Genomic DNA, 25,023 nt, shown 5'->3' with positions numbered 1-25,023 from the left:
TTACACTATCATAAAACTGAAAATCCAATGTTTTGGAAATATGCGGCCATATTCTTTTTTTGTTTGTTTGTTTTTCCAAGGCATCATGCCTCCTGTGAACAAATATATAGCTTTCCTTAAGATAGTTTGTGTTTCTTTATTTGACCTTGCTAGGAAGAACACATAGCCTTGTCACCAACATGTTTTATGAAAAATCCTTTCCTTAGGATTTTTCCCCTCCTGGGGAGCTGAGAGGCCTCAGGAACAAACTGTAAACAATTCTTATCTGCTGCTGTGGAATGCAACAGGGGAGGTCTGTGATTGGCCCCGTCAGACTGTTTGCAATTAAGAGCCAATGACAGTTCACCTGTCCGGCCGGTCTCGGTCTGGGAGAAGACCTTTGTTATTCATTCCTCTCTATTTTTAGCTTAGCCTTGTAGTGAAATCCTTCTCTCTATTCTTTTAGTATAGTTTTTATATATTATCTATCATAGAATAATAAATCCAGCCTTCTGAAACATGGAGTCAACTTTCTCGTCTCTTCCCTCATCCTGGAACCCCTGTGAACGAGGTAACATAGCCTATTCAATATAATACTTTTCTTTGAAGAAAAAATCTTGGAAAAATGCAGTGCCATCATAGTTCTTGCGGTTTTAGCACAGAATAAACATAATGCACATTAACTGCTACATTGTCTCCAGCAGACTACAGACTGATTTCAGACAGCAGGGAAAAGTATCTATCTCCTAGAATAAAAAAATTAGATTGCTCTGTGAATTTAATGCTGGTTTGTTGCTTCCAGTATGGGTACATGCTGAGACTCAGTTAGTGAACATTTCACATCGTAATATATAATTACACATTGAAGGTAAATTAAAGACTACTCCTCACATATAAGTATTGTCCTCGCTTTAAAAGGAATACAAAAACATCTGGGTGCTTAAGACAATGATTCTTTAAACTTTTGTTTTTCAGGTTCTTCCTTTAAGTCAAGCTGTAGCAAAGGAGAAAAAACGCTAGAATTCATCCCAATAAATCTTCATCTGCAAAGAATGCATGTGCATAGTCCTCAATTGAAAGGTAAAGAAATTCCCCAAGTATGACAAAGTATGCTTTGAATTACAGTTTCACTGAAATTTAGAAATCACGTCCAAAGTCAAAGCTCTACAAGAAATTTCCCTGCCTCATCTTCTGATGCCACAAGTTGTGGACATTTACTGCACATCTTGGAAAACTAAGGGCTGGTTAACTAAATTTCTTTTAAGTTCCTTTCTAAAAATAAATTCCAGGGATGTGCTCATTTTGTTCCTATGACACTTTAAGCAAATAACTAAATGCAGAATATATGCTCACTGAAATGTATTGGTAACCTATGCATGGTTAAAAATATTCTGTTGTAGCAGTGCAGAATACTGTCATGATTTTTAGTGACACACGGCACAATGCTGAGTAAGATTCATGTCCTTCTCAGGCACCCACTTAATTTTTCATTGTGATCCATAATGCTGTAAAAGCCAGACTTAATGCTCTTAAGGTGGTTTTTCTTCTCCCCCCCACCTCCAATCCCATCCCTGACAGTTTGCCACCAGAGAGAGTGATAGAGCACAATGCCGTACTTTTCCTCCCAGAGATTGCTGGGATGAGCTCACCAGCCGAAGTGACAGGAGTTACATGGTTCCATAAAGGACAGTATTACTTCTAAACCTAATTTATCCTATTTCTTAGGAAGTTGTAATGAGCCCAGCACTGCTTGGTTCTAAATCAGTTTATGCAGTGCTACTCTGTCATGCCCACCTACCCCACATAAGTATTTGCTCAGTGTTAAGTAAAAATACCTCATTGATTATGCTGAAAATACTGCAAACTTCCAACATGTCCTGGAAAGGGGGATAACTTTCTGTAACATCATCTGTGGTTCCTTTTAACACAGAATTCTGTTGTCACTTGCACATGATTTTAGCAGCTTCCTTTACAGATCAAAGATTATCCTGATACATATATATCATATATGTGGTCATATACATATATATATGACCAAATCATGGCACAGTGAATAATTTGTTGATAAATTGAGATCTGTTAAATTTGCTGTCACTACAAACACAGAGATTACATTATGTAAAGTTTTTGCCTTATTAATACACTCTGCATCTAAGATTGTAAAACAGTAAGTACAAACAGTGGTAGAACTCCTCTTTTGTACTGTATGAGGCTGATGTTCATCCACTTCTAAACTGGAACACGGGGGCTTCCAATTATCTGTTAGATAGTGGTTGGTTCAATATTTTGTTATTTCTTTTACTAAAAAACTGTACCTCCAATATTTCAACAAGATGGGGATTTATAGTGACATAATGTGATAGCACAGATTTTAATTTAATGTTTTCAAGTTAATTAACCAACTCAAAAGGATGTTTAGGTTTGTAAAAACATGGCCAGAAGCTTAACATTGTCTTTTCAAGAAAACCTCTTTGAGAACAGGACACTGTATGTCTATTTGCTAAGTAAAAAGAAAAGTGGAATGAAATATGTGACTTATTTAAGCACCCACAGCTTTTACAGTACTGGAGTTTTGTTTTGCTTTTTTATGAATTTTCTCCCTTCTTCTCCAAAACCATTTTGCTTTGGGCACATGGTTAATCAATAATCAAAAAGGGTACAGAAAGACATAAATGTTAGAATTTTTGTTCTAGTTGTCTTCTTGTCGTGGTTTGAGGGCACTGGCATTGCGCAAGGCTCAAACCATGACACTTTTAAATTTGGATCTCCAAATTTTAAAACTCTGCCTCGATTCCTTAAATAATGTTCACTGTGTCTTGTATTAGATATATACAGTCTAAACCGTTTCTAGCAATTGCTAATCAATCTGGAATAGGCAGCACTTCGACATTAAGTTGATCTTTCTCAGTTCATGCTTTGCTTGGCATATATCAAAGGACACCTGGAATATAACCAGGAGAATGACATTGGAAGGGGGAGAATAAAAATTCATAGAGGTGGAATTTAAACAAGCTAATGATCCATAGAGATGTCATTAACCCTTATACTATCAGATATCTTAATTTTGGTCAAACACCAAAAACTCACATCCCAATCTATTGTATATAGATTGGGATGTGAGTTTTTGGTGTTTGACATATATAATAACAGTTTACTTTTCTGAACTTTTATTTGGGTTGTTATTGCGTACTGAAATGGAAGAGAAAGTGTGCTTAAGCTTTCAGTAGGAATATCTTTGAGGAAAAATACTATTTTCCTATGGGTCAATGGTATCCTTATCCATTTGATAAACACCTCATTGTGCTCTGTTCATCATACTAGAGAGCTTAAATCTGTATATTGACATAGCTTTGCTTTTGTTCCTGTTTACAATATGTGCTTGTTTTAAATAGATTTGGTGAACTAAAGTGATTTTTGTTTTGCATCTGGCCAGTTTAAGACACTGATTGCCTCCCGTAGAGAAAGGCAGGTTGATTCAAAATTGGGATTGAGCTGTATTTGACAAGATACAACTCCTGTGGTGCTCTGCTGCATTTTAAGCTATCTTCACTGCAGAGGGGTGTCAGGAGTAGCCTGCTTTTGCTTGATGGTTATGAGTTACTGGAGCACTCCTGCAGCAGTGCACTGATGCTGACACTGCATGTCCTTCACAAGGAGCTCCACTGATGTGTAAGTAGAGCACATCACAAGGCATTCCTCCCAAGCCATGCAGCACTCTCTGCTGCACTGTGCTCTGGAAAATGGGAATGAGATTGCCCTGTGCCCATCACCAGGTGTGGATGTTTGCTCCTCATCTTTGCCATCCTTACTCTCCATGTAGGTTGTGTGAGGCAGGTACTCAGCTGTGCTGGGTGTATTTCTGTCTCAGATAGCTGCTCCTAAACCGTGCTGAGAAGAGACCACAGGCTGAATAAAGGCTCCCTTCTGGATAAATTCCCCCGCCTCCCAAAGTAACTATAAACAGGGTCATGTCTATTTTTAAAACAGTCAGAAGCAGGTTTAGTCTTTTAAATGTTTTCCTGTTGTTTCATGAGTTATCTCTAAACATATTCAGAACCCTGATGAGTTCATCTCTCATCTTGATTTCAAGCCCCGGCTGTTTTAAGCAATAGAACTCCTTATTGTCAAGTATCAGTGGAATTCTAATAGCTGAAGAATATGTATTATGGATAAATCTATATTAAGACCTAAAAGAATGGGCTATGCAAGAATCTTGAAGCTCACCTTAGGCTAATGAAATTATATCACTTCTCCTTTTAAGTGGATATCGAAGAGTCACCAACTCATTAAAGCTCAAATCAATTTGAGCAAATATGTTCTGAGATTCAGCTCAGAAAGTAAAGCATAGTTCATTAACTGTGAGTCATTTGTACAGTGTTCATGCTTCTGGGGATATTTATCATCAGAATGCAAGTTCTATTTTAGGAGAGGTCTAGATTTTAATTTACATGGGAAACTTCTTTGATGAATAAAACAGTCCTCAAAAGACATCCTGTAATGTTTCCTTTAGAAATACATTTTAAGGATGAGGCATTCTGAACTGCATTTTTATACCTCCAGTAAGTTCAGGTACAAAAACAGGTACTTACTGTAAATGTAAATTTAAACTTAGAAGAAATAGTTATGTGGTGTGGGATGTAATTAAATCTTCATCTCTGCACTGACAATCAATCACAAGCTCTTTGAAAAATGATAAAATGATGTTTCACCTACAGTTCTGTAAGCATATATCCACACAGAGTTCATCCCCTATGTCATAAGGCATCAGATATATACAGAAGGAGACAACAGATTGTTTTTTCAGCAAGCATTTCGTTAGTATGATTTATTTCCTATTCTGGTAGCTTCTCAGCTTAGAACAACTGACTTTCTCTGTTTTTATAAACATATATAAAAAGTGTACGTCATAGAGCAGGGCTCACGAATTTAGCATTAAACACAATTATATCTGAAAGTACAGTAGCTTTACATCTAAACAAATTCAAACTAGAAAAGGAATAGGGATTTTTACTAGTCTAATTGACTTCTCTGAGAATGCAGTGAATTCATTGTCACTTGAAATCTTTAAATGAAGATTAGGTGTCTAAACAAGGAGATGCCTTCACTCAACCAATAGACAAGCTTGATGCAGGAATTATTAGCTGTAATTCTGTAGTCTCTATTATTCCGTCAGACTATTCCATCATAATGGTCTCTTTTGACTCTAAAATGCTTGAATCTTTGCATCTCAACATGACTACAAGTTAAATAATGAGAGGGGCAATAAAATGAAATACACAATGGGCCGATTTACTTGTCAGCTTTGTAAACTGCAGAGCTAGAATATTGTTCTACTCGGTGGCACATAATTTAGATATAGCCATAAATCAAATGAATTTTTTAAAGTGTGCAGGTGGCTGTATAGAAAGATTGATTAGCTCTTGGGCCTTCTTGGGACATAGATTATCAATTATTCCCTGAAAATTATATAGACTTATCCTTACTTTTTGTGGAATTGATGTCCTAGTGTTGCCATGACTAAGGGAAAGGAGCATTCAAATGTCTGTGTTTCTCTATTCCTATTCCAGATGCTCTGTATGATGTTATCACCGTGGGAGCCCCAGCAGCACATTTCCAAGGATTTAAGAATGGTGGTCTCCGGAAACTGCTGAGTAAATTTGAGGCAGAAAGACGAAAGTAAGTATTCTTTTCGGTAGCTGGGAAAATGCCATTAAGGTTGCATTAAATTGCTGTAAGCTCGCTGAATAACAAAACAGTTTATCCTGCTTAATGAATGGAAGATTAAAATCTAGTAGGATTGAACATTGCACTCATAAAATATTTCCTTTTTTTCCTGCTTTGATGAAAATTGAAGCACGCTCTGCTTTTAGTGTTAGACTAATTTTGAATAAACACAGGAAATTATCTCAGGCAGTGATGGGGGATGTTCAGGTTGGGCATCACTAAGGATTTCTCCATGAAAAGGGTTGTTGTGCATTGGAGCTTACTAGATAAGTGGTGGAGTCATCATCCCTGAAAGTGCTCAAGAAAAGACTGGACTTGGCACTCAGTGCTATGGTTTAGTTGATATGGTGGTTGTTCCTTCAAAGGTTGGACTCGATGACCTTGGAGGTCTTTTGCAACCTTAATTCAAAATTGTGACTTTTTAAATTGTATTTTAGGAAGCTGGAGGTATATCAGTACCTGAAAACCTGCTATTCAGAATGAGGTATCTCTTTGGCAATTCTTGTGCTAAGAGGAATGTATCTGTAGACAATTTTTAAATACAGAAACTGTAACTTAGGGTAGCAGCTTTATTTCTGACAGGCCTGGGTGTATGCTAACATAAAAGTACACTGTGAAAAAACAAACTACTCCTATTCTTCAGAAAGCCAAAATAAGACTAATCAAAATTAAAGGTTTCAGTTTATTGTGGAACTCAAATGCTTTGTTCACTGTTGAACATGCACAAAAGTATTAGTTACATCTTTTCCTAAGAATTAGATGTATTTGTGTTTTTTGCCATGACTGTTCAGATTTTCAAGCAGGCACAGCTGTCACTGGCAGCACCTGTAGCTGTGACTGCTCAGTGCTTCAACTGATGGTGCTAACTGAGGTGTAACAGCATTCCAAACAGAATGCAGGAAGGAAGTACTCTGATCTAAATTATCATGACAGTCCACAGAGAATTAATTCCATTATAGTCAATGCTCAAAAAAGTTTCATGGATAAAATATCATAAAGAATAAAAGGAAAGTTATTTAAATCTGCTGTTGACTTCTAGGTTGAATAGGAGTTGGCATTAATATTAAAATAAAACAAAACCTAGCAGATCTAGTTGCTTTGAAAGCTGTATTATTGAGGGGGTCTTGCTTGCACTACACAGTATAAAAACCCTGTTAAATCTTCAAAAATCTTTCATTTCCCTGACAACCTGTGATGCTGAAACCTGCCAATGAAACATGTACATCATGTTGATCACATAAGACACATCGATAAACTCTGTGTTAATATTCTGCTGTCAGCAAACTGGTATGGGCAGCCTTATCCCCATCATATGAAGGCCTACAAAGTACATGTTTTCTGCTGAAGAAAATGTCAGAAGACATTTCTTAAAGTATCTGCTCCTTTACTATCTGATTAATGTAGTTGCAATAGTGGTTTGTGGGTTTGTATCATACTAGTTTATAACTGAAGCCGCAAGATATAAATAATATAATAGACATAATCCTTTTAAGTCATATGATATAAAGTACATTACAGTTCTCACAGTGCTCAGCTTTCAGGAAATGAACCATTTCTTACTAGCTCAGTCCTGCAGCATATCCATGCTGGCAGAGTCTGACTTCCCAAAATGGAGGATAGCTGTGAGACAAATTATTCTCTGTGATTTCTCTTCATTGGAGAACAGAGAAAATGCCTTATAGGGAAGAGAATGTCTTCCTGGAAGAACGCACATTGCGATATCTCATAGGCATCACTAGACATTGCCTATGTTTCTTAGTTGCTGGTAATAGGGGAGAGGAGAGGATGGGTGAGAGCTTTGTGCAAGTTCTATCAGGGCATTTCAGGCCTATGTCAAGAGTCTGCACATCACTTTACATTTGCCCTGCTGCTTAGATTTTCCTGCATCCCTCAGAAACATCTCTGGTTTGGCAATTTTTAAGGATGGGGTACAAGAAGTTTACTTTGACAGTTTCGTTTATGTTCCTGCGTTCTCCTGGAAAAGCAAAAGTCTGTCTTCAGGATGATATAATTAGGGTAGCTATGCTACTGTCCTGTCAGACTCTTCCTAAAAAATGAGCCTGAATCAGTCTAGGAAACTGAGTTTGAGCACTGAAAACAGTGCACTGCAGTTTTCAGCTAATCACTTGCCTGAGCTGGGGAAATGGTCACTTGTGTATGAACTTCCACAAAGCAGAAAGGAGGAAGCCTCCAAAATTCATCTTTCCTGCTATCTTTGAGAGCAGCTCGGAGAAAACTCCATGTTTTCGTTTTTCAACTTCAAGAACTTGTGTGAGTTGAAAGACAGGAGTAAGCAGGCTCTCAATACAATCTCACTTAATGAATATTCAGGAAGGGGTCTGCTTTAAATAAATACATGAAAGGACCGTTCTCAATCTTAAAACGGACAAATTTATTTTGCTGTGGTGACAAGTATTATTTTGCCTGCACCTGTTAGTTTCACTGCATAAAGATGCTTTGAGGACACATTGTGTCCTCAGGGGCACCTTTTGCAATTTAAATTTCCTGTTTTACAATGGGCCTAGATTTTTTGAAGATTTTGTTGAAGGAAGAAGTGACACCTTGCGATATCAGAATATAGAACGAACAGAAAAAAAATGCAGATTCAGCAGCCATTTCCTCTAGTCTAACCAAGCTGAAGACTTAGCACAAGATTTGGGAAGAGATTAGTTCTCAGCCAATCCTAGTAGCTTTCAAGATGTGACAGAATTGCCTTGCATGTCTTTGACCTTCAGTCTGATTATTAGAACAGTTTATCAAAATATTCAGCAGTGTCAGCATATCGCAATATATTTCTTGCTCAATCTTAGACTTGTGGAATTAACAGACAAAGAGAAACAGTTATCTGGTAGCATTTGCAGTTGCAAAACAAAAACAAGACTGAGACATATGTTTTGTGAAAGTTTATCAAACAGAAGAATGTGGAAAATGTGTATTTGAAGATAGTTCTGGCATGTTTTCTATTACACAGAATATGCATCTTTGTGAAGGCACAAAGGGAAAGCCCTGTATAATAATATTTACAAAAATGCAAAGTTTTTGCAATTCTTCTCTCATTTATTACCATCAGGAATGTCATATCCAATTTTTTAAAAGGCACATAAAAAAAAAAAGGTCTGAAATAAGAGCAAGAAAGGCTTTTCTTTTAGGTGAAAAATATAGTATTTTCTGGTATGTGATCTGAAGCCCATTCTGTTGCATACTATTCTTCATCTGTACCAAATAGAGAAATCAAAGGCTCTTCCACTATAAACATCAGTCATGTCTATGAGGCATGGCTCTAGTATGTCCGTCCCTTTAGTAAAAAGTAGTGAATTTCATAACATGAGTAAGAACAATTGATACTTTTTAAAATTTTTGTTTAGGTATGATAGCATTTACATTAAAATAAATTAAATAGGATGATTAAAGTATGGTAATTAATTGCAGAATATTAATTATTTGTGTATGATATACATTTATTTTAGAATATCTTTCATTATTCTGTATTGGTATGTTCTTTTAATTCTTTCTTTTCCTTTATAAAAGAGAAAGTCAAGCAGTTGTTCCAATACAGTCTCTTCTGGCTTGATAGTATAGATTATTTCTTCTTCCGGCAAATGGAAGTACTTGTCTTCTCATCAGTCTAGATGGCACAACAAATTGTTGTTTTTATAGCTCAGCTGTGCAGAAACATTTAAATCAGACATTCTCTAAGTTATACCCATATAGTGCCTCACTGCTTGAACTGTTCATAAATCACTTTCAAGACCTTTTTTTCTTATTTAAAATCTAATTCAATCATCTCTGTTTTAACCAAAACGCATAGATTTATGATTGCAAGTGTTTAATGCCCCAACTCTGACCATCAAGAAGAGGTGCATACAAGCTGCATTAGGTGCTGTGATTCACTATGGATTTCTACATAATTTCTAGCAAGCTGTTTGAAAATGATCCTGCTTTAAATTTGCAAAATGTTTAAACTGGAACATCACTGAAAAAGATTTTCTGCTAGGTTTTTTTCCCCCAAAGCTATACTAATTTAATTAATTTAATTTGGTTTTGAACAGGCTAAAAGGACTATTTCTCTTTGAGGCCTAGATTTTTAGTAAAGATATGAGGTGTGCATCTTCAGTAAGGTAACTGTTTGGTGACCAGGGATTTTATTAATGTTGCAATATTGTGTGTTCCTTTTGCCTGAATTTTGTAACCTTCAACCCATTTGTGTTCTCTGAGGAATCAGAAATAGTACCATTTTGCAGAAAGTCCCAGAGATATTGAAGTAATTACAATTAGATCAAACACAGATCTTAATCTTCTCAAAGGAAATGCCTGCCATGCCTAACAATTTTCATGTTATTCTTTGCTCACTTTACCCTATTTCTTGCATGTATACATGTGTGTGAGGAAGAGAGATTGGACTTCATTGAGGTAGGAATGAAGAAAATAGAGAAGCAGCAAGAAGTGTGCTGTGATACAGCCATAGCTATTTGCCTCAAGATAAGGATTTGTGGACATTTGGTCATCATAGACAGAACTAACAGCATCATTCCATTTCCCTCATATTCAGCATTAGAATTTCCAAGGTGGCAAGGGAATCTTAAGGAAATAAAAAAAAAAAACCCAAAGTAATTCAAACTTCTAGTTTCTTTCAAGCCTGTATTCATAACCTCAGCTCTGGTCATCTGGTTTAGTTTTGTTTCCTGAGATCATGAATTATCCAGAGTATTTATGGAGCAATTTATTTTTGATCATAAGTTCCCTCTTTAGACAGAATACATATGATCCATAAGTAAGCCACTGAATTGGTATCTTCAGTAACGTACATAAAATTCAAGTTATCTAGAGGTAGATGTACTTGCTGTCTATGCTTTAACTATATTCTTGATGCTAATGTCTGTGGGTTTGGCTGTGAAAAATGGGAGGTCAAATGTTCATTGCTGGAAGACTTAGCCAGTCCCAGATGGTGGCAATTTAACTCAGTGACATAAATTATGCAGTTAACAGCAGGAGTGGAGTAACTCAGAGGTTCATTATAAATTAGACATTTACCATATTGCAGTATTTATTCTCAGGCAAAAACTCTGTTAATCTAGAAGTAAAATGTAGCCAATTTAATATTAATTCAAATGTCTTAGTTTGAAAGACAGGTGTCTGCCAAGGAAGGCAGGAATCTCCCTTGGAATGAAAAATATGACCTACTGCCATCCAAATTATTATAACTTTGAAATTACAGGGCTTTTAAGCAAAGACATGGAAAAAAGAATAACACTTCTTTGCTAGAATATATGTACATATATATATATATGTATATGTATATATATAACAAGGCAAACCCGCAGCCCCACAAGCAGCAGCGTTGCGGCGAGCAGAGCCCAGCACAAACCCACCCGCAGCCTCGCTCGGCCCTCGGGCACTTTCCCCTCCGGTGCAGTTCCGGTCACGGCCAGCAGGGGCGCTGGTGGCTCCCGGCCGGGCAGGGCGGGTGCGATGATTCCCCCGCGCCTGCAGGGGGCGCTGTGGCGCGAGCTCGGCCGCCTCTCCACACGGCCATGGCGGCTCGGGCGGCACAAAGGGAGAGAGGAGGGAAGGGGCTCCCTTTGCAAAGCCACAGGAAGGAGCCGGTCTCAGTGCCCCTCCGGGTCAAGTTGAAATGTAGCAAAAAAGTCCCAAAGCAGTGATAGAAAACGGTCTGGGCAGTGCCTCTCTACTTTGGATAGCTGACCAACAATGTCTGGTCCCGGGGTTAGGTGACTGCACAGAGGGAACAGCCCAGTGGGGATGTCTCCCAGCTCCTTGTGCCACATGCCGCAGCTCTGAGTTCCCAAGCAAGCAGAGGAGCATCTAAGCAATCTGGCAAGCCCCAATCACAGTGCCAAAGGAAAAAGAAAAGAAACAGTCAAAAACCAGAGGGCAACAAGATATCCAGTCAGAGGCAGGGTGCAGCCTGGCAGCTGCCTCAATCACCCCACTAGAAGGAAGAGCATCCCCTGGCCCTCAAGCCATGCAGGATCCCGGACTGTCCCTCACCCATCACCATACTCCCAGAGCCAGTGGAGGCAATGACTATTCCAGAAACAAAACAAAAACAAAATTGAAAAATGGATGTGGGGTATAAACCATCCTCAAGACATAAAATTACAAAACAATGTCCTTAAAGCAAGTTTAGAACTGAAATGACCGCTGACAGTTGTGTGTTCATAGTTAATGATGGTGCCAATATTTGGGAATGATCAAGTGTGGTTTTATATGCTTAGTGAAAGCTTTGAAACTTTACCCAGAAGACATTATTATAAAGTTTTTCAAAAGGTGCATGAGTCATCATTTACATATCAGAGGTATGTTTTCATTATGCTGCTGATATTCTGTACTGGACCTACCCATGTGGCCTTTACCCTAATGCAAAAGTTTCATCTAGTTTGTGCCTTCGGGCATCTGTGAAAAGTATCTCTGTAAGAGGCAACTGCCTCTTCTGCCTAATTGTACTTACATACCAGAGCTCTATGCAGCAGTAAGCTTTAAAAGCAGTTGCAGAGGAGGGAATGTCACTGACTTGTTAAGTAGTAATATCTTTTCATGAAGGGTAAGGCCGCAGAAAACTTCAGCTAGTCATAGATGCAACAGTGTGAAGACAACAGTTAGAGACTTCAAATACTCCCTAACCTGTTGTTTCTGAAAAATAATTATGCATTCTTCTAGGGGGATGGAGGAAGTTGCCCTCAAATTATGAGAGAAGCTAAAGATCTGAAGTTGTGTCATGCTTTCTAGGGTTCTGGAAATGTTTAAATTATCCAAATAATTACCAGTCTGGTAGTACACTTCATTCTGAAGAGTCATTCTCTCTTCACTAATTCCTTTACTTAAAAGCTATGATTTACTTAATTGCAATTGAACTGCCTACACCTTTGGTGTCACTCTGCCCTCTTTCTTACAATGGTGTCTGTAGCTTTTCTTCTGCAAAATTCAGTGAAGCTTAGAGCTGTGGGAGATCAGTGAAAATTATCTAGGATTTAAAGACTGAGGAAATCCCAGAAAGGAGTATGTGCATGGTGAGCTTGATAACAGCATTAGCCACATTCAGCCTGCAAAAAAACCTGTTTGATAAAGGGAGGAAAAAGCCTGATGGAGAATTAGAAAAGTATCAAGACTTTTAAGACTATGTCTTCACTGCAATTAGCCTAGACTATTACTCTTTGTCCCTGCCCTATCTGCTGAGCCTGGCTGCTTGAGTGTTCCAGTGTATGTAGTGCTAGGTGTGACTCTGGAAGTCCATCTCACTAACAGTGTATCCACCTTGAAGGTAGAACTGTGGTAGTTTCCTTATTACTCAGAGGGACAGAGGTTTGTTTGTTTGTTTTTCCTAATTCATTAGGAGAGACAGTTTATATTATTCATTTTGCTGAAATATTCAGAATTATGACTTCTACTAGACATGAGTCCAGTAGACATGAGTTGCTCATGTAAGTTGGAGATGCATCGTAGTTCAGATGTGGCTGGTAGCATGGCTGAGCTTTGCTCACTTAGATGCCATTCATCCTGACTGCTTCTACAAAGAATTGTATCTAGGAATTAAGACATTGGTGAAAGACAGAAAGATAGAATGGGTATTGAGGAATAGAAAAATAGAATTGGATATTGAGACTATACCTCAGCAAAATACATAAGCAAGAGCCTTAATTTTAAGACTGCTTGAAGCTATCCTTATTTGCCAAAATCATAGAAAATACTGAATTGGGAGGGACTGATCAAGATTTAGTTTCTAATTTGTAGAAAATTAATGAGAAGGAACTGGGAGTCACTCAATAAAAGAAACAAAGGGGAAGGGGTGGAGGGGAGTGAAGACATCTGGATAAAGACTGAAATGAAGCAGAATGCGTTAAGTTCAGAGGATTGAACAAGTGTCAATATTTAGTCTTGTTGTGCAAATTAAGAAAGAAATCAGTGGTGAAAGGGCTGAAGGGACTGAAATACTTATGACGAAAAGACACAAAAGGAGAAAAGGGAGATACAAATAGTACCAGCTGGGAGTAGTATGTACATTCCTCTGGCATTAGTGATGTGCCAGGAGGTGCTTGGTTTCTTTTTTTCTGTTTTAATCCAAAGCTGCAAAAGATTTTGGTTAGTTTCTCTGAAAGAGTAAAATAGGGCTTTATAAAAGGAAGAGTTACGTTTAAGAGGTTCAGGTGAGGAGCTGTGTGCTACAGAAAAGAGCCAGTGGGTGTGTGCATGCTGTCTGAAATGGTGTTTGAGAACAATGAGGATATTGCATAATTTGTAAGGATAAAAAGATGAAAGGGGGATAGGGGAAGTCCTGCAAAATAACTGCAGTATTTTGAACAGTTGAAAGTAGGAAGTTTGCAGTGTGCATTTGTGTGGTTTTGAAGTAATTCACTTCCACACCCCATTGCTGTGTCTCTTCTTGCAAATCAGACACCTGTTTTTTATTGGAGATAACTCTGTTTATCATCACTTCCTGGACATCACTGAGGCTAATCAAAACACAGTGTGGGCCACTGAGCAATTGAACATTAATGGCCCATTTTGAAAGACTTAGGTAGTTAATACTCTTTTGGGGAGTTCAGTTGGAAAAATAAGGAGCCTTATGCTCTTTGATATTATTACCTGAGCTTGTCAAATACTTTCTATCTCTAGAATTACAGTGTTTAAAAGAAACACATAAAAATATGGGGGGGTTTATGTTCAGATCAGTCACTCAAAGGAATTTTGTACTGTATCACTTGGAGCATGTGGTGGTGGGCTGCTTTATGCTGTTTATGTTTTTACTGTTCAAGGAAGGTTTTGTTTTTACCCTTAAAGGCAGGAGCATTTCAGTGGTGATGATGAAGTTCAGGTATCTGGCTTTTTTTTTTTTTTTTTTTTTTTCTGCAGAAGCAGTGGTAAGACTTTTAGCACCATAAGCATTGCTGTTAATGGCAGAAATGAATTTGACATTATGTGACTCTCTGTTATCACAGTACTGGATACCAGTGTATTTACTATTCACCTGAAAACACAGCCAAGGCAAAAGAAGTTCTCAGCAACATCAATCATCTGCAGCCTCTCATATCAAGCCATGCAGACCTGCTGCTTAGTTCTGCAAGCCAACGTTCTCCAGACAGCTTGAAGAATTCTTTAAAGATGCTTTCAGAAAAAGTAAGATTCAAATCCTCACTGCAATGGAAAATGGAATAACTAAGTCTCTCTAACTGCTGGGGGGGAAGGGAGGTTTCTGCGTCATTTGACTTTCACAGCATTAGGAAATGTTAAATAAACTCAGCTAAAATAAGCATCAAAATGTTGTTACTAGAAAAATAATGTTATTTAGAATTTCTGTAGGCCTTCCATGTAGAAAATTAATGAAATCTATAAAGGCTGCCTTTATTTAAAAGTGTAATTATTTTAATGTCATGTATCTTCTTTATCCTCTTGTGGCCACATGCTGGAGTTTATCAAAATATCAAAAATTATAAATAATTTTGTAGTATGAGAAGTCTTTTTTTTAATTCTCTTTCTATTATATTTTAAGCTGCTGCTTATGGGAGGTAGTTCAAGCCAGGTTGGTGTATAAGGTTTAGAATAACAGCATGATCAGAAATGGAAGGAGAAGCTGGGAAATTTGCTCTAGGAGATCTCAAATTTTAATTCTCTTTCTCCTGTTATATCCGTCTGTAGCTGTAAACTCTTCCTCATTTTAGTTCCTTTAGTTCTAAATTAGAGAAGATAGTATTCCCCACAGGTCTCACAGACTGATAATGGAGATCAGCTGAAGCCTGTAGTACTTCCCAGCATATGTTATCCTATAAAAATATGAGCCCTAATAGCTGTGATCTAAAAGGTTGTGAAGAGTTTCCCATTTCTCCATGGGCCACCCCTTCAGTAACGTGATCCCTATATGGCTTAATAACACGATCAATAACTATTTCAATAAATCCTCAGCAATTGGGAAGTGACAGCCCTTGTGGTCTGTTGAGCACCATTACCCCAGCAGTTCCTCGTTCAGTGGGAGAGTTTCAAATCTGAATATTGAGCCTTGCCACTTGCTGTGAAGGCATTCCAGAAGAGCCATTGGGAAGAGAAACATTGCTCTCAGTTGCAGGTGTGTAAATCCACACTAACTCTGAGAACACTGGAGTCACTGTGAATGTCAGGGATAATGGAAGAAAGCAGAATTCAGCCTGGAAATGAAACAGGAATTTAAGGAGAGGGGTTGTAGCAATTATAGTGTACCTTTGCTTGTAGGAGGGCATTTTTAGCTGTGCATAGAACAAGTGAAGCTGCTCTGTGAGAGGTTAGTTCAAAGAAATCTGTATGCACAGGTAAAGCAAATGAGACAAAGTGTTTGTTCTGAAGTTCCAAAGGGTGGTTGCTAAGGAATATGTGTTTCCTCTGGCCATTTGCTTCTGGACAGGAGGTGGGGATGATTTCAGAGGGGCTGCAGGCAGCTATGTTACTAAAGCACTGCTTGAACCATGGCCTGCTGGAGACTCTGGCTATAAAAAAGGGACAAAAAAGACAATTCATTCAGTTTGTAAAAGTCATAGGTATTTTACATTTATAGCTGGTGACTTAGTTGAGTGTGTTCATATCGACTTTTCAGGGCCAGGATTAAATTGCTTTTAGTACATCAGCTCAGGTTCCCAGAAGAAGGGGTCTCACCCCATGTACTCCATGGATGTCTGTCTAGCCTCCACCTTTTGCTTGGAAGAGATAAATCCAGTTCTCTGAACAACTGCAGCAGGAGTGGTTCAATACCTGCTTCCCTATCTATTACCAAATTTACTCATAGGAAAAGATGGATAATAGAGAAATAGAATGGATTGCTGAGGAAGCAAGAGTGGTGGGACAGCTCCTTGTAAAGAGGGGAAGAGAAATGGGGAGGAAAGATCAAGAAACAACTTCAGGAAAAGGAAATACCATTTCAAAGCCCTAAACTCAGTGAACCCACACAATACTGAAATTAGATCCCTCATAGTTAATTCAAAGCCTTATATTGCTGTCTTAAAATATTCTGTGTAGTCTGGTACAGTACTGGAGAACCAAGACTACCAGAGTGTTCCTGCTTATATTTAAGACAGAGTAGCACATGCTCTGCTGAGTATAATTACATGATACCTACTTGTACTCCTGAGACATATGTAGTTGTTCTGCTATTCCATCTTTCCTGCACTTTTTATATGTAAAAAATAAATGCTCTTATGTTTTAACTGGGTAGAAGTTTAGAAATTAAACATCTGCTTGAAGAAGTCATAAAAATGATTTGCCTGGTGATAAAATTCTACATGTTTATTAAAAAACATATTACTTGATATATGTAAGAATTCTTTCTATACTTATTAGGTAGCTGTGAGTACATCTGAGTTATCAATAATGTGAATTGCATTTAAGTGTTCATGTTGGAAATGGAAGAACTGGCTGCATGGATTGAAAGTAGAAAATTAAATCAAATAATTCCACTGCTGCTTCTTAAATGGAGCTTATTTTCTCATATTAAGCATGGTTTTACATCTCCATATATAATTTACAATTTACTGTAGTGTTTTCCTGAGACTAACCTTTTATCACTTTTTGTTAATTGATTGAAGCCTTTAGATATTGACAAGTGTATCAGCATTTGCAGCTTGCAGAAGGCTTGATAAATTAATTTTCCAGCTATGCCTGCCTTTGTTTGCAGAAATACTCTTTAGCAGAGTATCTAAAAGAATTTGCAGAGTTTTTCTTTCTTTGTATAGACTGGTTCTGTGATTTCAGTGCAATTTCACAAATAGTGATGTTCTGCAAATTTAGCTATACTGAGATGTTAGAAAGTAAAGTTAAAATGTAGACTACTCCTAAACCGATGGGATCCCTGAATGGAATTTCATTACAGAATCATTTTAGTTTCTGCATGAAAAAAATGGAGTCTCACTTCTGTACCGATTTTCTTTTAAAAACTAAATTTCCCTGTAAAATATTTCTATTCAATTATAGTACTTAAACTTTGCAGTCATAGTGGACATTCTTTACATCAAGCTATCCAGTACTCAATATTTTGAAATTTAAAGTTTTTTTGAGTCTGCCATACTGAACCAGAGACCTGAAATTATCTCAAACAGACATTGTGGGGAGGATAGGTATGAAACCTTAGCAAAACCATGATATTTCAGTTTTTAAGGATAGACAAGTAATGGAGTTTCAACTCTCTTGGTATGGAACTGTAGAAGAGTCTTGAAGAGGAGTTTTGCTGTTACCACACAACCCCTAAAATCTCATTGTGCCATGGTAAGGCAAAGAATGGTAGGGTTTGATAGCGCTGTTCCCCAAAGACTAATTCATTCTCCAGGCATGCACCATCTGGAAGCTGGAAATATAGAAAACTGAAATTGTCCTGCAGAGCAATTCTGGACTACAAGGAGACAGTCCTGAGGGGCTAGATATAAGAAAACTGTTAAAAAATACCCTTTCCCTCAGACACCAGGTTGGTAATGAGGAGAAGGAATGAGTCTGGTAATAGTGCCAGGGAGCTGAGTAGTGTTGCCAAGTCTAAAGAATCCCAAGTCAGGTCTGATTTTGGTTTAAAAAAATCAGTAATTTTTCTTAGATATGCCTGCAGTTCTTCTTTTTAGAACTGTAGAGATTTATTTGCAGTAAAATTTTCAGCCTGTCCATGTGAAACTATTCAGAAAATATTTTTTTCCTAAACATAATGAAAATGGGAAAAAGCAGAAACTTCTCATTCAATTACGGAACCCAGAATCTGGAGCCTTAAGAAAACCATCAAGGTTTTAGAGCCTTTCTGTCTTAAATATCCATAAACTTTTGAGAGGGTATTGAGACAGGAAGGCAAGAAAAAAGAAGTTGAGTAAGAGTGAATACAAAAGATGAACAGGCAGTAGGAAGAAGGGATAGGATAAGAATAGAAGTGCAGAAACTGGGAGCAAAGACTTCTAGGATTCTTCTCAGGAGTTCCAGAGAGATGCTGACACTTGACACTTGTTTGATTTGGGGGTTTTTTTTGCTACTTTTTCCTCCAGTTTTTACATAAGCAGCACACAAGGGCTGAACAAAGCTTGGCTGGGCAACCCTTATTTCTAGCATTTCCTGCTGGTTTAAACTGGATCCTCTGACTCTTCTACCTTCCCTTTCCTGCTGGTTTAGACTGGATCCTCTGACTCTTATACCTTCCCACATCCCTGTTTAATTAAGATTGTGTGCACAAAGGCACTTCAGCACCTGAATCTGCCTGCACATGGCAATCCACTGTGTTCTGGGATAATAAGAAGGAAACTAAATCCCACTGACCTGGGATAAATAAATTCAGGTAATTGTACTGTGAGAGAAATTTCCATCCTCCTGTGAATCAGGATTTCTGTCCGGGGAAGGGAGCTCTGGATGGGATGTGTGGGATGTTCTATGGCAGCAGGGTGTGCCCTCTCTCCCTGCTCTGACAGATGAACCCTCTTCAGTGTTGTTGAAGTAACCAAAACTGAGTATCTTCCAAGCTGTCCCTGTGGCTTTGTTAGTTGTTACACCCTGTAGTGAAAGGAAGCATCCTTGCACCCCATCTGTTCCTGTTCCATAGGTTCTGGCAACTGATGGAGGGAATAAACCAAGTCTCCCACGGGAGATAGGGCACCGTATTTGAGGCAAAAGAGATGGGCATTTTTGACACACTGGTGGCAACAACAAGTGCTGTTGCAGTGGTGACAGTCTGGACATGGAGAAGCCCATATGCAGAAAGCATTTTACTTTTCTTGTTGAGGTGGAAGGGAGATGAATATCGCAGGGAGGTTGAAGGATTTAAGAAATATGGTAAAATTCCAGCTGTAACAGTCAACATAGAAAAATGATAGAGGTTGAATAGCATCTTCAGAAGACCCGAGAAGACTACTTCAGAGTTTCCTTTCTTTAAAATATACATAAAATCAAGCTTGAAGTCAAATGTCACCTGCTGTGATATCTCGGTTGACACTTGCCGGTAATTAAATTTATCTCTGGAAACACCGCTTTTGCAGAGACTGCTATTTCAGCATTGTAGAGTGGTGGGTTTTATCTAGGGAGATTATTAAACTGGTTAATTGTGTTTTATTGAACACGTACTCAGAAATTATTGTGCTGTTGTTGGTTACTCTTGGAACTGGTTCTTTTGAGGTTGGCCTCTGAGGTGAAATTTGGAATTCAAATGAAATATGAAAATATTATGATCTCTATGACAGCTAATGTACTCTTGTATTAATCCTTAGAACACTGGGATTGTAGAACGTGATGATATCTCTAAAACCCTTGAAATTTTCCTCATTATTTGTTGGTCTACTTTGTTTTCTGCCTCCCAGACAGGCCTGAAACAAATACCTGCTCTGCCTAAGGGTAATTCTGTGTTATACACATTTGCTGCAATACTGCATTCTTTGGTCTAACTTTTTCATTTGTTTGGATTTTTTCCTAGACGGAGTTATTTGTGCACACATTCAAGGACCAGCTGGTCAGAAGTGCCCTTTTAGCACTGTACACAGCCCGGCCTGGCTGTGTCCTCAAGAAACCAGCTGTGCCTAGAAACAGTGCAGAAGAAGGGCTGATGCACAGCACCAGGATCACCCTTCTCCAATTAAAAGGCAGGACTCTATACCCCATCATTCTGAATATGATGAGGAAGAGTGGGTAAGTAGACAGAAACCCTTGGTCAGTGTTCAATGTGAAACCCTACAAATTAGCATAAACAAGCTCAAGCCCTAAGTGTCCTTGTCACATGTCATTGCAGGGGGGAAAGGGATACAAAACTGTAAAATTGTGCTTTTCAGATTCCTCACAGATTTTGAAGCAAAATTTGAAGGATTTTCCTTAGTACAGCGTGCTGCTCTGAGACTGCCTTATTGTGCATAGAACAGTGAAGATGTTGAGTATCTTCTTGCCCAGACAGAAAAATAGTATTGGTTTCTTACTTGGGTTGGTTTTGCTAGTTGGGCAGATTTAAGGACTGGAACAGTATATGCTGTTCAGAGGGAAATGTTCTTTTCTTCACCACCCCCTGCAACACCCCTCTCCAGCCCTCAGGCTGCAACCATTTTAAATATGCATGAATTAACCCTCAGCAGAACAGAGCCCTTTGCCCTTAGACTCTGTTCTTAGAGAGTGTCTGAGGTTGTGTAAAAGAATTAAATATAATTTTTAAATTTTAACATGCTTAGCATATCTTTCAAAGATATGTATTATTTATATGGCTGAGATTTTATAAATCAATTATTTTGGTAGATGTCTTCATAATAGATCTGTTAGTTTATTTTGTATGTACTCAAGCTATTTTTAATCAGTCCAGGCTCATACTTTGAGTTCATCACTGTATTCTCATAAATGTAAGGGATGCCAGCATATTCATCTCTATTGCACCTGAACTGTAGTTTTTTACCACACCAGAAATAAAGGTAGAAGAATATATTTCTTCTAGAAGAAAGGCAATTATTTCCAGCCCCATGCATTAAGTAGTCATGAGATTTAAACAATAAACAACTCATTATTTTATTTTTCCTTCGGTTTTAGAGCCTTTAATTCACTTTTTCTTGTTTTCTAACAACCTGAGGGGCTGGAATGGTGGCTCTTTCCTTAAACTAAAGTCAAAATGTTTGGTTTTAGCTGTTGAAACATTCAGAAATATAAATAACACAATAGTTTTTGTAAAGGAGATAAATTTTGCACTGGAAAAAGTGGCACTTTGTGAAAGCTGTATTTTAATTTAGTTCTGCAATTTAGCATCTCTGAAGAAAAGATAGCTTTGCTGTAATTCATAACTGATAAAAAAAAGCTGCCAGGTGCTTGGCCCTCACCTATTAAACTGCATAAGTGGGTCATGTTAAACAGTATTCATTTTTTTCTGCTGAATTAGTAAGATTATCTTGATTCAAAATTAAGTGTATCTTTCACTGTTTTCAGAATTGAACTGAGTCAGAGTCATTGTCAAACTTGAGAAAGTATAAATTTTGGAGAAATTTTGTGATTTTTTTCTGAATTTGAATGATTAAACTTTGGATAGATTTCAGTTATTTCTGTCAGTAGAGGTGATAAATAATGTGAGCTTTAATAATCAAGTTGTGATCAGCATGATCGAAAGAGAAGGAATAAAATTTGAAAAAACACTTAATCTACTGTGAAACTCAACTATAAAGGAAAAAACTTTAACATATGTTGCTTTGTATGCACAATGCTCTATCCTTGTTTGCCGTTGTGGGTTTTTTCCTCTCTATTATCAAGTACTAGTGTTACTTTTTACAGTAGGAATTTTAGTTTTGCCTGAAATCTAAATCCTCAAACAACTCTTTAAGCTGACCCTGCTCCATCCACTTCACATGACTGTGTTACCTTATGACCATCACAGAAGTATGAAGAGTCATTGGCAGCAGTATGGATTGAGCTATTTATATCGGTGCACTATGCACAGGGAGCAGGAAAGCATCACTGCTGAAGGAAACATATTTAACTTGAGAGTTTTACGTTGCCTCTGGAAAGATATTCTTTTCTCCTCTCACCAGCTTCTTCTGCTATCCTAGAACCTCCCTGCAGGAGGGCACATAGCAAGTTTTCGTGTATGATACAAGAAAAGGTGAGTGCATTGCCACTTGCAGCTGGCTCTGCTCTGACTGGTTGATGGGGCTGGAGCTATAAAGAGCAGAGAAAATGGCATTTCCAATAAGCTCTGTACAAATGCTGATGTGGCGATCAGACATAGGGCTGAAGGACTAGTTTGTGGGTGACCCATTCCATGTGCCACAGCACAAGGAGGTGTTAGTCATGCACATTACTTGAGATATTTCCTTTATCTCTGAACAGAGCTCAAAAGGACCTTAAGGAAATATCTGAATATCCACTCAAATGAAGAAGACACAGCATCTTCAGAACGCTGGGAAGTGCAGATGTTGTGTCATACATGGCACAAGTAAAGCACACAACTGCAGTGGTGTATATGGAGGGACAAGAAATGACTGAGGAGCTCAGTGGTGAATTCAGAAAGGCTGAGAATCATTTAAAAACAGAGACAGGCTCTGGGACTCCACTGGCTGGCAGTGTTTAGAAGGAAGACATCCAGTTAGGTGCAGTGACAGAAGAGTGTCCATTCCTGCTCTCTGAAATGAGGAGGGTATCCTACTTTTTAATTATACTTTCTGATCAGGTGGAAAGTAATTACAGTTTTTTTCAGCTGGATGAATGAAAGAGAATTATTTTACAGGTTTGTTTTTAATTGTCCTAGGAGAAGTGCCCAGCTTTCACTGATGCCAAGGCCTGCCTTTCCAAGGAGACCTTTCAGTGTGCATGTCTGCTTGCCAGTGCCACAGCGTAGGTGACAGTAGAAGTGTGACTATGGTCATTTTTAACTAGCAACACCTAGCTGCATGAGCTCCATAACATTCCAGATGACTTCTGAAGTTTGGGAGAAGTATAGGATGTAAATGTGGCACTGCCTTGTCTCAAAGGGGTCAAGTCCTATTACAGATTTCCACCTTCCCTGTCATTGCCTTGACTTAAAGAAGCAGTAATGACAGGGAGAAAGAGATCTCATTTCTCTCATTCTTTCATACCACAAACTTACCATCCACATTGCTCCAGCAACTAGTGGGAAACTTGTGATCGGGGGAAAAGTATCCTGCTTAGAAAACTAGGGTGTTAGTATTTCAGTGTATCAAGAAAAATTTCTCCTGATCCATCACTTGACACAGAGGGTTTATAAGAATGCTTACTTTAGAGGCTGCTAGACTATTTTCTCCTTTCATCCAGCACAGGCTTTAAAGTGTACACTTGTGAGATTGTTCTTGGGCAAATTGAAAATAGACTGCTTAAGAAGATGAAAGGTCAGTGCTAGGCTACAGAAAAATATTCTGGAAATAGTAAAGGATGACAATAAGAAGTGGATTAATTTCTTCTCATGGCGAATCATAGAAGCCACTTGATTTTCATTGATCGGAAACTGCAGTTTTACTTGAAAATTGTTCCTGCCAAACTGCAGAATTTCAACAGCCTTCTTAGATAAACGTGACTGCTTTTGGTGCAGACAGAATAACATCTCAATGAATGATAAATAGATACCTCTACATTTTCTATTTGCCCACAATCCCAGGAACCTCCTATGTGGAGAAAAAGAGCTGTGAAACGGCCCCTTGCTCCCTCTCAGTTGCTTGTATCTAAAAAAGCCAGATACATGATAATAAGAGTGAGCTTTCTGTCAACAGATGTTTATGAATATTGCTTGTAAACCCTTAGGGAATGTTTGTGGGAATATTGTATAGACATCATCTCAATGCTGGGTTAATAGCTGGTTTGAAAAGAGAAAAGTGCTCTTTCCAATGTGAAACAAGGGCTCATATTTGTGTTGCTTGTGCAATAACTCCAGATGCTCATTAAGAGCTTAATGCTTTTTTTTGTGTGGGGATTAAGCTCCCTCAGCAGACAAAGGAAAGGGAAATAAGATTGCTTCAGCCTCTCTGAGCAACCTCAATTGCATATTCCTCAGCAACTTCAGTGACTGGAAGCCCTGAAGCTCCCTTATATTCTCTGGAGGATTCTTCATAGAATCCTTCTCCCCAAAATGATGCTTGTGGGTGGTAAAAATCAGTAGTTTCACACATATTCTAAATGTTTTTCCAGGATTGCTTGAGATGCATATAGGAGGCAACTTTTGAAGGAATCTATTCCTGCCCTCGGTCTTTTGACTTTTAATTGTATCTAATTGTATGTGAATATCAAATACTCATGTGTCTAATGTTTTGTTTCATGTACAGGTGCAGATATTTCCACATGTTGCATTGTACATGCAGCACTTTACACAGTTGTGGAATAAATGCAGTTCTTCTTGGGTGTGACCAATTTCTTGCCTTTTGTAAATCAACAGTGTCTTTTTCATAGTATGGTTAAAGCAGGTTTATCAAAGGAGAAAATGAAACTATTGTTTCCATATTCACCTATAAACTGGATGCTCACTTGTCCTTAAGGCTGCCCACAAGAATGGTCCAGGAATCAGGTTTGGGGAGCTGGAGGAGAGGAACTCAGTTGTACAGGCTGGGAAAGTCCATTCTTTTGTCTGTGGGCCAATGTGATGTCTCTTAGGTCAGGGTGCCACTTGTCACAGGTTGTGTCCTCAGGAGGAGGGAACAGGGAAAGATAAGATCCCTCTAGTCAGTCTGAAGTGTGACATATAGTAGAAAAGTAACATTAGATTTAAATGTTTGCCTTAATAGTAGCTCTAGATTTGCCTCCACTCAAAATCCAAGGGTTGCCATTTGTATGGAACTATGGTATTTCTCTGAGTTCTCAGTTTTCTTTAACCTTCTTTCTTGTTATTTTTGCTACTTCATTTTTGTGCCTGAAGATCCAACAAATATATAA

At 38.2% G+C, this 25,023-nt stretch overlaps 1 protein-coding gene across 1 annotated transcript in view; it reads left to right on the top strand.

The window, feature by feature from the left end:
• Positions 1-25,023, top strand: part of INPP4B (inositol polyphosphate-4-phosphatase type II B) — a 284,613-nt gene that overhangs the window by 196,529 nt on the left and 63,061 nt on the right. The window contains 5 exon segments of the mRNA XM_018922414.3: positions 955-1,059; positions 5,547-5,655; positions 14,658-14,835; positions 20,105-20,228; positions 20,231-20,316. Of these exon segments, the coding sequence (XP_018777959.2) occupies positions 955-1,059; positions 5,547-5,655; positions 14,658-14,835; positions 20,105-20,228; positions 20,231-20,316 (602 nt within the window).

The sequence above is a fragment of the Serinus canaria genome, chromosome 4 (genome assembly GCF_022539315.1).
Source record: "Serinus canaria isolate serCan28SL12 chromosome 4, serCan2020, whole genome shotgun sequence".
NCBI classification, from domain to species: domain Eukaryota; kingdom Metazoa; phylum Chordata; class Aves; order Passeriformes; family Fringillidae; genus Serinus; species Serinus canaria.
The sequence above is the reverse complement of the archived record's forward strand: the minus strand, read 5'-3'. Positions and strand labels throughout refer to the sequence as shown.